Genomic DNA, 12,026 nt, shown 5'->3' on the forward strand with positions numbered 1-12,026 from the left:
TCTTGGCCTCCCAAAGTGCTGGGATTAAAGGCTTGAGCCACCGCGCCCGGCCTTTTTTTTTTTTTTTTTGAGACTGCCTCTTACTCTGTTGCCCAGGCTGGAGTACAGCGGCTTGATCTCAGCTCACTGCAACCTCCATCTCCCAAATTCAAGCAATTCTCCTGCCTCAGCCTCCCGAGTAGCTGGGATTACATGTAGGCACGTACCACCATGCCTGGCTAATTTTTGTACTTTTAGTAAAGATGGGGTTTCACCATGTTGGCCAGGCTGGTCTCGAACTCCAGACCTCAGGCGGTCCACCCACCTTGGCCTCCCAAAGAGTTGGGATTACAGGCGTGAGCCACCACGCCTGGCCACATATATGGTAATTATTGAATGTGTTTGGTATGTTCGTTGTGGGGGATGAAAAATTTTGGAACTAGATAGACGTGATGGTTGAACAACACTGTGGATGCACTAAATGCCACTGAATTGTACACTTTAAAATGGTTAATTTTATGTTACATGAATTTCACCTAAATTAACAACAACAACAAAAAAGAACTTAAGCCGGGCGCGGTGGCTCAAGCCTGTAATCCCAGCACTTTGGGAGGCCGAGACGGGCGGATCACGAGGTCAGGAGATCGAGACCATCCTGGCTAACACGGTGAAACCCCGTCTCTACTAAAAATACAAAAACTAGCCGGGCGAGGTGGCGGGCACCTGTAGTCCCAGCTACTCGGGAGGCTGAGGCAGGAGAATGGCGTAAACCCAGGAGGCAGAGCTTGCAGTGAGCTGAGATCCGGCCACTGCACTCCAGTCCGGGCGACAGAGCGAGACTCCGCCTCAAAAAAAAAAAAAAAAGAACTTAAGACAGCACTTGGTTTGGCTATTATGAAGTTTCGTGAGAAACAGTGGTCCATCTCCCAGAGAACTGGCCCCAGGTTCCTAAGAAGGCAAAAGGACACACGTGTGAAGGGTACACAGGCCCTCTCTGCACTATTTTTTTTTGCAACTTCTTGCAAGTCTATAATTATTTCAAAATAAAAGTCTAAAAGGAAAATAAGAACATGTGTGAATGTGGCTGCCCCATGCCTCTCACCCTCAGGTCTGACACTCAGAGACTGATCACCTCTTGGAGTCCTGGAACTCATCCCAGGTTTTAGACCCTGATTGGCCTGTCTGGGGCCGGAGTCTGGAGGCAGGATCAGGAGCCAGCTCAGAGCATAGTTTCACTTTCACTTTTCTTTTCTCCAGAGGAGCCAGGAAGAGAGCTGTGACCAGCAGCGTCCCTTATTCCCTTGGCCTTGGTTCCTATTTGCACTGGCTACAGCAGGGCACTGGACCCTACTGTCACCGCCTCCTAAACAAAGACCCTATCTCTGAGTGCTGCAGCCTACTGTTCGGCCCCAGGTTTGAGGATGGATGCCCTAGATGCTTCGAAGCTGCTGGATGAGGAGCTGTATTCAAGACAGCTGTGAGGCCCGAGGTGAGGGGTGGAGAATGGGGGATGGTCTTCAGACCTTGATCTACAACTGCTTGCCTCCTGCTTCCCACCAACAGGTATGTGCTGGGCTCACCTGCCATGCAGAGGATTCAGGGAGCCAGGGTCCTGGTGTCAGGCCTGCAGGGCCTGGGGGCTGAGGTGGCCAAGAACTTGGTCCTGATGGGTGTGGGCAGCCTTACTCTGCATGATCCTCACCCCACCTGCTGGTCTGACCTGGCTGCCCAGGTAAGTGTCCTGGGGGGCTATGGGCTGCCAGACCAAGGTGGGGGTATGGCCCAAGAGGACTCCTGTCTTTGCTCAGGCTGCACTGGCTCTCCCCCTAGTTTCTCCTCTCAGAGCAGGACTTGGAAAGGAGCAGAGCTGAGGCCTCTCAAGAGCTCTTGGCTCAGCTCAACAGAGCTGTCCAGGTCGTTGTGCACACAGGTGACATCACTGAGGACCTGCTGTTGGACTTCCAGGTCAGCTCAGGCCTGCAACCCTCAAGAGCAGGAAGGGCTGGGCAGTGGTTTTGGCCCTGCTGATCACAGTGTCCACCCAGGTGGTGGTGCTGACTGCTGCGAAGCTGGAGGAGCAGCTGAAGGTGGGTACCTTGTGCCATAAGCATGGAGTTTGCTTTCTGGCGGCTGACACCCGGGGCCTTGTGGGGTGAGTAAGACTGCCTGCCCGGCCTACCGTATTACAGCCAGCAACTGGCCCTGTGCTGTCCTCAGCTCCAGGCTTGCTCCGGTGCCCCTCCAACCAGCCTCAGGTCTATACCAGCATGTCTTTCTGATTCTGGTCCCCAGTCCTGCCCTCTGGTTCCTCCATCCTAACCTCCAGACCTGCTCCAGTAACCCTCTCAAATTCTAGTTCCCAAGCCTCTCCTTGCATTCCTTTCCCAATTCTGGCCCTCTGGCCCTGCCCTAGTATCCCCGATCCTTAAGTACAACCTGTGAGCTGCCTCAGTGACCCCTACCACCCCATCTCAGGCAGTTGTTCTGTGACTTTGGTGAGGACTTCACTGTGCAGGACCCCACAGAGGCAGAACCCCTGACAGCTGCCATCCAGCACATCTCCCAGGTGGGTGCTGAGCTGTAGGCATTCACCTGCTGACCAAGGAGAGGCTGCCAGGGCCTGTGGAAGGCAGGTCCAGGCACCCCTGAGCCAAGCCTCCTCCTACTCAGGGCTCCCCTGGAATTCTCACTCTGAGGAAAGGGGCCAATACCCACTACTTCCGTGATGGAGACTTGGTGACTTTCTCGGGAATTGAGGGAATGGTTGAGCTCAACGACTGTGATCCCCGGTCTATCCATGTGCGGGGTAAGCCAATCCCATTCCAACTCCAGGCACAGCGCCCAAGGCTCCACTGGGAGTGAGCACAGCCTGGCCCTTGGAATGGGTTCTTCTCCCTCCACCTTCTATAGGGTGCAGCAAGGTCTGGGACACAGATGCAAGATAGGATGGGGTGTGGGAACTACTTAGGCTCAAGGATCATGCTGACTAGACTGGACCTCCCTCAGAGGATGGGTCCCTGGAGATTGGAGACACAACAACTTTCTCTCGGTACTTGCGTGGTGGGGCTATCACTGAAGTCAAGAGACCCAAGACTGTGAGACATGTGAGTGCAAGTGCATCTGAGGTAGGGGAGCCTGGTTGCCTTGAGGGGCCCATAGCATTCTGGACTAGACCCTGAGCCAGGTGCCCTTGCAGAAGTCCCTGGACACAGCCCTGCTCCAGCCCCATGTGGTAGCCCAGAGCTCCCAGGAAGTTCACCGTGCCCACTGCCTGCATCAGGCCTTCTGTGCACTGCACAAGTTCCAGCACCTCCATGGCCGGCCACCCCAGCCCTGGGATCCTGTGAGTGGCCCTGTTGCTCCCATCCCCAGCTTCTGTCATTTATTGGGGTCCCACCTGCCAGAGGCAACAATGACCATTCACAAATCCAAGTTTGATCTTCTAACACTGCAGCCTTTAGAGTAGACGCTGGTTCCATGGAAGTGCCAGGCACACATCCTGGGGACCCCTGCTACACCCTGACCCCTCAGATCTGTGTTGAAAGCTGCACTTAGATTAGTGAAGCCTCTTGGGCTGCTGTCTGGTACTGGACATCCTCTGGTGGTGCTGCACAGGCTGGCAGCAGGGCCAGGCCTTCCCACCCAGGCTTCTGCTTCCTCTTCTGTGGAACAGGGTGGATGGAGGGTGGCTGGAAGGATTTGAGTCAGGAGTAGAGCTCAGGCTGGGGCTACTATGCCACAGAGTCCTACCAACAGGTTGATGCGGAGACTGTGGTGGGCCTGGCCCAGGACCTGGAACCACTGAAGTGGACAGAGGAAGAGCCACTGGAACAGCCACTGGATGAGGCCCTGGTGCGGACAGTCGCCCTAAGCAGTGCAGGTGTCTTGAGCCCTATGGTGGCCATGCTGGGTGCAGTAGCTGCCCAGGAAGTGCTGAAGGTAGGCACAGGCATAGGTGTGGGGGGTACTGGGAAGATGTGGAGATCGGTGTGTGTGTCAGAGGGCACCCAGCACCAGATAGCAGCCCTGGAGGCTTCACCAACCTGGGTGTAGCCTCCAGCCAGGATCTGAAGGGGTCAGGAGGTGGCAGCAGTGTCTAGCCTGAAGTGCTGCCCCTAGGCAATCTCCAAGAAGTTCATGCCTCTGGACCAGTGGCTTTACTTTGATGCCCTCGATTGTCTTCCGGAAGATGGGGAGCTCCTTCCCAGTCCTGAGGACTGTGCCCCGGTGAGAGCCTGGGATAGGGGTATAAGCCTTGTCCAAAATCAGGACTAGGGGAGAAGCATGAGGAATGGCCTCCCAGTCCTGATTCAGAAAACTCATTGTAAGAAGAAGATGCAGGCCAGTAGCCATCACTGACCCCTATCTCTGTCCCCTAGAGAGGCAGCCGCTATGATGGGCAAATTGCAGTGTTTGGGGCTGGTTTTCAGGAGAAACTGAGCCGCCAGCACTACCTCCTGGTGAGCTGTGGGGTGAGACTGGGAGTGCCTTTGGAAGAGCCAGCCCAGCCTCTCTGGCTAAGGCTGTTCCTGCCAATAGGTGGGTGCTGGTGCCATTGGTTGTGAGCTGCTCAAAGTCTTTGCCCTAGTGGGACTTGGAGCCAGGAACAGCAGGGGCTTGACTGTTGTCGACATGGACCACATAGAGCGCTCCAATCTCAGCCGTCAGTTCCTCTTCAGGTCCCAGGACATTGGTGTGAGTGCTGATCCCTCCCCACACTCCTGCATCCCAGACTGTCCTCCCATACAGCTTCCTACCCAACATCTTCCTGCCGTCTTCCCAGAGACCCAAGGCAGAGGTGGCTGCAGAAGCTGCCCGGCGCCTGAACCCAGACTTACAGGTGATCCCGCTTACCTACCCACTGGATCCCACCACAGAGCACATCTATGGGGATAACTTTTTCTCCCATGTGGATGGCGTGGCTGCCGCCCTGGACAGTTTTCAGGCCCGTGAGTGCTTGACTTTAGAGGTCAGTCCCTTGCCCACAGCTGTGCCAGCCCCACTTCTGACCTGCTGCTGCCTTGCCAGGGCGCTATGTAGCTGCTCGTTGCACCCACTATCTGAAGCCACTGCTGGAGGCAGGCACGTTGGGCACCCGGGGCAGTGCTAAAGTATTCATGCCACATGTGACTGAGGCCTACAGAGCCCCTGCCTCAGCTACAGCTTCTGAGGATGCCCCCTACCCTGTCTGTACCGTGCGGCACTTCCCTAGCACAGCCGAGCACACCTTGCAGGTAGGAAGCACCCTGGAGACTCCCACCCTACCCAGCTCAGCCCTCAGCTGCAGACCTATTCTCCACCTGACACCTCATTCTTCCTCCCTCCTCCACAGTGGGCCCGGGATGAGTTTGAGGGACTCTTCCGACTGTCTGCAGAGACCATCAACCACCACCAACAGTAAGGCCACCAACAGAGGCAGATAGGAGTCCAGGGCTCCAAGTACAAGTCTGCAGGACTCAGTCTCACACTTCCTCCTCTCTCTGCAGGGCACACACTTCCCTGGCAGACATGGATGGGCCACAGACACTCACTTTACTGAAGCCGGCGCTTGGGGTCCTGAGAGTGCGTCCACAGAACTGGCAAGACTGTGTGGCGTGGGCTCTTGGCCACTGGAAACTATGCTTCCATTATGGCATCAAACAACTGCTGAGGCACTTCCCACCTAATAAAGTGTGTGGCTAGGGGTTGGGATGCTAGGGGCTCAGAGGGACCAGACTGAGTCCAGCAGCTTCTACTTACCTACCTAGGTGCTTGAGGATGGAACTCCCTTCTGGTCGGGTCCCAAACAGTGTCCCCAGCCCTTGGAGTTTGACACCAACCAAGTGAGTGGGATTCCCTAGGGAGCTCCAAGATAGAGATGTGGCCCCTCAGATCAGAGGCTGGCATTTCTGCCTTCTGCAGAGATGCACAGATGCCCAGAGAGAGCCATGCTTGTGCACATATGGGTGTCTACATGTGAGGCAAAGGCAGGCACTCAAACAGATCCACAAATGGACAGTGACCCCCACCCCATGCACCCATACATGCTCACTCACACCCATGCCTCTGCTCCTGTTCTTGGTCTGGCTGCAGGACATGCACCTCCTCTACGTACTGGCAGCTGCCAACCTGTATGCCCAGATGCATGGGCTGCCTGGCTCACAGGACTCAACTGCACTCAGGAAGCTGCTGAAGCTGCTGCCACAGCCTGACCCCCAACAGATGGCCCCCATCTTTGCTAGTAATCTAGAGCTGGCTTCGGCTTCTGCTGAGTTTGGTGAGGCTCCTGGCCCTGGCCCCCCATGCTGTCTTTCAAAGGCCTGAACCTGTCCTGTCCTCAGCCTGTGCTGCAGAAGGAAGACAGGCCCTAGGGGATCTACAGCCAATTCGCTACCTCTCAGGCCTCCTAACCTCATTCCTCCATAGTTTCAGGCTTATCCTCTGGTCCCTCAGTGGGTCTTCTCCCTGCTGCCTACCCCACATCCCAGTTCTTGTGGCAGATTCTTGGCAAAATAAATAAGTAAATAAATACATTGGCTCCTGGGGAGTGCCTAGCTATGGCCTGCAGGTGAGGACAGAGTCACAGAGGTCATGCACACACATGGGTGAAGACTGGGGCTTCTAGAGGGGAGATTGTAGCGTTAATTAAGGGGGCTTCTTGATTTGATCAGGGAATAGTAAGTGACAGGCTTGGCAAAGACCAAGAATAGGCACAGGGCTCCAGGAAGAGTGCAGGAGACAGGGGCTAAGGACTGCCTCAACATCCCCTCCCCTGACAGGCCCTGAGCAGCTGAAGGAACTGAACAAAGCCCTGGAAGTCTGGACTGTGGGCCCTCCCTTGAAACCTCTGATGTTTGAGAAGGTGGGAGCCCAGGTGGCAGTGAGGAGCGGGGCTGGGGAGTTTGTGGAGAAAATTCAGGAGCTAATAAGGTAGTTTTGGAGCCCCTTGGCCTGAATTCTCCCAGCAAGGCCCTGGAAGCAGCTCACATTCCCTGAACCTCAGCCTGTCTGATCAAGAGGAGATGGGGGGCACCCCCCTGCCACAGAACTGTGTGGAGACCTGTGCAGTGGCACACAGTGGGCCATGGGGAGGGGCACAGCTGCAGTGTTAACACCACTTTGACTTGGGCCTTACAGGATGATGACAGCAACTTCCATGTGGACTTTGTGGCAGCGGCAGCTAGCCTGCGATGTCAGAACTATGGGATTCCACCGGTCAACCGTGCCCAGGTAACCCCACCCCTTGAGGCTCGGGCCTGGAGGTGGGGGCCAAACCCTGGCCCTACCACTTGGGCCCACACAAAATCTCTTGTCCTTGGCAGAGTAAGCGAATTGTGGGCCAGATTATCCCAGCCATTGCCACCTCTACAGCAGCTGTGGCAGGCCTGTTGGGCCTGGAGCTGTATAAGGTGGTGGGTGGGCCACGGCCTCGTAGTGCCTTTCGCCACAGCTACCTACATCTGGCTGAAAACTACCTCATCCGCTATATGCCTTTTGCCCCAGCCATCCAGACGGTGAGCCCATGATACCCCACCCTTAGCCCCACTAGGCCTAGGTTTCCCCTGCACCTGCCCACACAGGCCCCAATCTAGCTGCCAGCTCTCACTGAGACTCAGACTGTGCAGGAGTCCTGAAGACTCCCTCCAGCCTTCTTCCTGCTATGAAGCCAGGCTGGGACCTGTCAGACACAGGAAACAGCCGTCAGCCATCCCCACCCCCAACCCTCCAAAGCCCAGGATCTGGGGGAGCTGCAGCTTTAACTCATTAGTGGAGCCAGACATCCCCTACAGTCCCTTCCTTCCTTGGAGTACCCTTGAAGGGTAGGTGGTGGGGAGGGGACTAGGGCCTCAGCCCCAGAAAGAGTCTGGCTTCCCCCTGCATGGTACGGGGGCCCTGGCCTACCTCCTGCAAGCTGAGTTAAAGGGTAACAGGCTTGCCGCTAGAGGTGTGGGGTCTGCAGCCCTGAGTGTGTTTGTGTCACAGGTGTGAGTGCAACCGGGGTCTGGGCATCCCTGGAGTGTGGGTATGGAAGGAGCAAGTTTGCACATCTGTGTGTCAGATGGGAGTGCAGGGCTCCCATCTTCCTGTGTCCTCAATGTGGGTCTGCATGGAGATACACGTGGGCACACATGTGTGTGTTCCTGGGCTTGTGGGGATTTGTGTTCTTGTGACTGCAGGGCTGTGAATGCCTCCAGCCACGTGCTCAGGCTCTGCAGTTGGCATTTCCTTGGGGCAAAGATGGGGGTAGAAGGAATGCCCTCACGAGGGGAGAGGGCAGAGGTCATGGGCCAGCACTGGGCTTCTGAGCAGCCTGGGGTCCCTCTGGACATAGTACACAGAGCCCCTTTGTTAAGGCACCCTGCCTCTAACCAGCACACAGGTTGCCTTTGTCCACAGAGTGGAGCGGGGCAAGGAGAAGCCCCCATCTCACCTCTAGCCTAGTCTCAGCTTGACCCCAGTGTTTCCTTGGGGGCTGATAGGCACCCCCTGTCCTTGTCTGTAGATACCTGCTAGCTGCCCTTCTGTCCTTAGCTCTAGGTACCAGAACCCCAAGACTCTTGGAAGGAAAGAGGGGACAGGAGGAGGAAGCCTGTATACATTGTATCCCTGCTGGGGTCTCTGGGACAGTGAGGCCCTGGTGGTCACTGTGGCCTTTGCCCCTGTGTCCCAATGAGTAGCCCAAGGCACTGGCAGTACATATAAGATTGGGGGACAGGATGTGCCCCTCAGCTCCCAGCCTTGTCTTTGAGGAACAAGCAGCTTTATCAGAGGCTGCAGGGGCCCTGCTCTGGGTTTCCTCAGGAAGCACCACCCCCTCATCCCCCACCCTCACAACCGGCCCATGTGATGGATAGTCTGTTTCCCTGTGCGGGCCCCATAGCCCCATTTCCTGTGCTGGCCCCAGCCTGGGCAGGGAGGGGGCTGAGACGCTGGGCCCAGATCCCACCTCCCCCCCCACCCTCCACCCCTTGGCTCCTGCTTCCTGCTAGTCCAGCTTTTCCCCTAGGAAAGGCTGCTGGTAACTGGGATGGTGGTTGGGGGTAGGTCAAGAAGTCTCTCACTCCTCCTCTACCTCATTCCAGTTCCATCACCTGAAGTGGACCTGTTGGGACCGTCTGAAGGTACCAGCTGGGCAGCCTGAGAGGACCCTGGAGTTGCTGCTGGCTTATCTTCAGGTGTGCCCTGTCCCTACCCCAACCTCCAGGCTCAGCCCAGCCCGGCCCAGCTGGTGTCTGACCTTTCTCCCTCTAGGAGCAGCACGGGTTGAGGGTGAGGATGCTGCTGCATGGCCCAGCCGTGCTCTATTCCGCCGGATGGTCGCCTGAAAAGCAGGCCCAGCGCCTGCCCCTCAGGTGAGCCCACCCAGGGCTTTAGACAGGCCCCACCAGTCCCTGGAGGCTGGGGCTAGGGGCCAGTCTTTTGTCTTCCCAGCCCCATTCTGGGCTCCTCACACCTTCCCAAGCATTCTTTTGCCAAATGGAGCCAGCAAAAAAGGCTGGAGGTGGGGTGAGGGCCGAGAGCCTGAGGAGGAGTCTTCAGGAGCTGCCTACTTGGCCAGCCCCACGGGCTCCCCACACGCTGCACAGCCCCCCTTTCACAGCCCACTCCCAAGGGACCCATAGCTTCCTGCCTCCTGCTTGCCTCATCAGCTGCTCCTAAAATAGTTTCAGATGTTTCCTGTCTTGAGTAGCTCCTGCTCCTGGCTTGGGCTCTTGACGGCCTGCCAGCACCCTCTCTAGTCCATGCCAGGCTGCCCACTGCCTGCCACTGCCCACCTCTCCAATCTCCCCTAAACCCCACCCCCACCAGGGTGACAGAACTGGTTCAGCAGGTGACAGGCCAGGTACTTGCTCCTGGGCTGCGAGTGTTGGTGCTGAAGCTGAGCTGTGAGGGTGAAGAGGAGGACACTGCCTTCCCACCTCTGCACTATGAGCTGTGACAAGGCAGCCACCCCGTCACCTAGCTCAGTGGAGCCCTGGATCCCAAGTCCTGCATTGTAAGCCCACAGTAGGCACTCAATAAATGCTTGTTGAAGGAAGGCATAGTGGAGAGGATGGATGATAGAACACAGTGCACTAATGTACACGGGTGTGACATGGGCATGACAGGGACCTTCACACAGAGACAAAAAGCTCTTCAGAAGATTTGTCTGCCTAGGCAGTGCCTCACAGGGCTGGGGCTGCCTCTTAGTGCCTTAGGGGTATGAAGCCAGGATAGTCTAGAAAAAAGGCTTTTATTGTCCCAGGCCGGAGGGCAGGGTCAGAGGTAGCTGACATCATTGCAGATGATGGGCTGGCGACTACGGCAGCTCATGAGGGCTGCGAAGTGTGAGACATCCGCAGGCAGTTCAGGTTCTGGGCGAGGTGGGCATGACAGCCGCTTTCCTGCCATAGCTGTCCGCCGAGCCCTGGCCAGCCGGCGCCGAAGCTGCTCGGAGAGGCCAAGCAGGAACTGAGGGGGCCGAGCATGGGCACGGTGCCCACCTCCGTCACCTCCTTCACTCCCTGTCTCAGGCAGCTCCATCCAGTTGTGCACCAAGTCAGCAAAGCAATTGTCCCCCAGTACCAGGGGCTGGCGACTGCGACCCCTATTCAGTAGGGCTGCTGTCCAGTCCTCTGCTTCCAGTCCCTGCCAGTGCTCCAGGCAGGCGTCTGGGGTGGACTTGGGCCGTGGACGGTGGACAGGTGGTACACTGGCTACAGGGGCCCTGCTGGGCATGGGGAGGCCACTGACTGAGAGTCGCTGCCTACGAAGGGGCTGTGCTGAGGGTGCTGGGCGCTGGGGAACAGGTAGTTCTTCCTCTCGCCATGTGCTGCCTGACACCTCCGAGAAGCCAGAGTCCCAGTCCAGGGCATGCTCCCTGGGGCCTCCCAAGGCTGCACCCCTGTCTTCTGTCACCACTGCTGCTTCCTCCTCCTCTTCCTCCTCCTCCACACAGCAGACTGAGTCCTCTTCCAAGGCACCTGAGGCCCTAAGCTGGTGGCTGGGCTGCACATCTGGGCCAGTTTGGGGGGTTGGCTGCAGGGGACCAGGCATCGGGGGTGAGCCTGTGTCCCGACCACACAACTGAGGGGAAGAGAGGGCAGAAGTCAGAGAGGTATCACTTGTCACCAGGTCAGCCCAGAGTACAGAGGATCCAGGAAGGTTAGATAGGCCTGCTGGCCTGGGCAGCAGGGTGCCAGTGAGCACAGGGCAGGCATAGGGGTGCTGGCACTCGAAGCTGGTGTGGTTCTCATTCACCGACCTGGTGGCAGTCCGGCAGGCTGCAGCACGCAGGGCTGGGCAAGTCGACACCCGCCACCAGGGCGGGCGGGCAGGCAGGGTTGTGGGCCTGAGCAGGGAAGTAGGTCCTGCCGAAGACTGGAGGGGCATTCAGCTCCCAAAGCCCAAAGCGTCTTTCACAGAAAGAGCGCTTGCTAGGTGAGGGCTAGAGAAGGGAGGCATAGGCCAGCCTGAAGTAGGGGGCGTTCACAGCAGTGCTAGCACCTCGTTAGTCCCTTGCTGCCCCATGCCCCACCCCCAAAGAAGTCCCCCTTCCACTCTCTCCTCCCGCGCCATTTCAGCAGCACGGCCAGCTGGATGCTGTTATCTGATGCTCAGCGCAGTTCCCAACCCTCCGAAACCCGACGCGGACCATCTGAGCCATATGCGCCGCGCCGCCCCCATCCCGCCTTGGACGGGCACGCTGCAGCCACCCCGCATCCGTCTGCTGTTCCGGCCGGGCAGCAGCCTGGCACCCCGCACGCGTCCTCCCTAACCGCACCCGCTCCCGAGCCTCACCAGTTCCCAGCGGAGCTGGCTGAGGAAGCTGTCAAGTCGAGCGCTGTGCATGTCCGTGCCGGGGCCCCCACCGAGCCTACAGGCTCCTCTTGGAACCCCGGTGGAGCCGCGCAGAGAGGGCTGGGCGGGCCGGCCAGCGGCGCCCTCAGCCTCCGCCTGGCTGCGCGGCTCCTCGCTCTCCGTAGCTCCCACCGCCGCCGCCCCGACATCTGGCAGCCGCGCCCCGCCCCGGCTCCGCGGCCAAAGGGGGAGGGGCTAAAACCCGGCGTCCCTCCCGACTCCGCCGC

At 58.0% G+C, this 12,026-nt stretch overlaps 2 protein-coding genes across 2 annotated transcripts; one reads left to right on the top strand and one right to left on the bottom strand.

Annotated features, from left to right (window-relative positions):
• The first annotated feature begins 1,220 nt into the window (after nt 1-1,220).
• On the top strand, nt 1,221-10,001 carry UBA7 (ubiquitin-like modifier activating enzyme 7). Its single transcript, XM_011939064.1, has 24 exons — nt 1,221-1,456; nt 1,543-1,711; nt 1,810-1,944; nt 2,025-2,131; nt 2,455-2,545; nt 2,650-2,785; nt 2,986-3,083; nt 3,176-3,322; nt 3,736-3,918; nt 4,099-4,206; nt 4,359-4,439; nt 4,519-4,674; nt 4,763-4,928; nt 5,008-5,213; nt 5,312-5,376; nt 5,466-5,649; nt 5,727-5,801; nt 6,052-6,235; nt 6,738-6,820; nt 7,096-7,188; nt 7,281-7,472; nt 9,042-9,134; nt 9,211-9,311; nt 9,769-10,001. Exons 1-24 carry the CDS (start codon nt 1,401-1,403, stop codon nt 9,896-9,898), a joined length of 3,039 nt encoding a protein of 1,012 aa, XP_011794454.1. The 5' UTR covers nt 1,221-1,400; the 3' UTR covers nt 9,899-10,001.
• A 174-nt stretch (nt 10,002-10,175) lies between these two features.
• On the bottom strand, nt 10,176-11,944 carry FAM212A (family with sequence similarity 212, member A). The gene is made up of 2 exons (XM_011939065.1): nt 11,740-11,944; nt 10,176-11,025 (listed from the first exon to the last, which is right to left on the bottom strand). The coding sequence occupies exons 1-2, from the start codon at nt 11,788-11,790 to the stop codon at nt 10,219-10,221; spliced, it is 858 nt and encodes a 285-aa protein (XP_011794455.1). The 5' UTR covers nt 11,791-11,944; the 3' UTR covers nt 10,176-10,218.
• Nucleotides 11,945-12,026: the final 82 nt, after the last annotated feature.

Source organism: Colobus angolensis, unplaced genomic scaffold (genome assembly GCF_000951035.1).
Source record: "Colobus angolensis palliatus isolate OR3802 unplaced genomic scaffold, Cang.pa_1.0 Scaffold18, whole genome shotgun sequence".
In the NCBI taxonomy this organism is placed as follows: Eukaryota; Metazoa; Chordata; class Mammalia; order Primates; family Cercopithecidae; genus Colobus; species Colobus angolensis.

Bases quoted from the DNA above. Each gene is read 5' to 3' on its own strand.
- UBA7 (XM_011939064.1), top strand. From the start codon at position 1,401: ATGGATGCCCTAGATGCTTCGAAGCTGCTGGATGAGGAGCTGTATTCA. The intron at 5,214-5,311 runs GTAGGAAGCACC...CCTCCTCCACAG, and splicing joins CAGCCGAGCACACCTTGCAG to TGGGCCCGGGATGAGTTTGA. The intron at 5,377-5,465 runs GTAAGGCCACCA...CTCTCTCTGCAG, and splicing joins ACCATCAACCACCACCAACA to GGCACACACTTCCCTGGCAG.
- FAM212A (XM_011939065.1), bottom strand. From the start codon at position 11,790: ATGCACAGCGCTCGACTTGACAGCTTCCTCAGCCAGCTCCGCTGGGAA. The intron at 11,026-11,739 runs GTGAGGCTCGGG...TCTTCCCCTCAG, and splicing joins GCCAGCTCCGCTGGGAACTG to TTGTGTGGTCGGGACACAGG.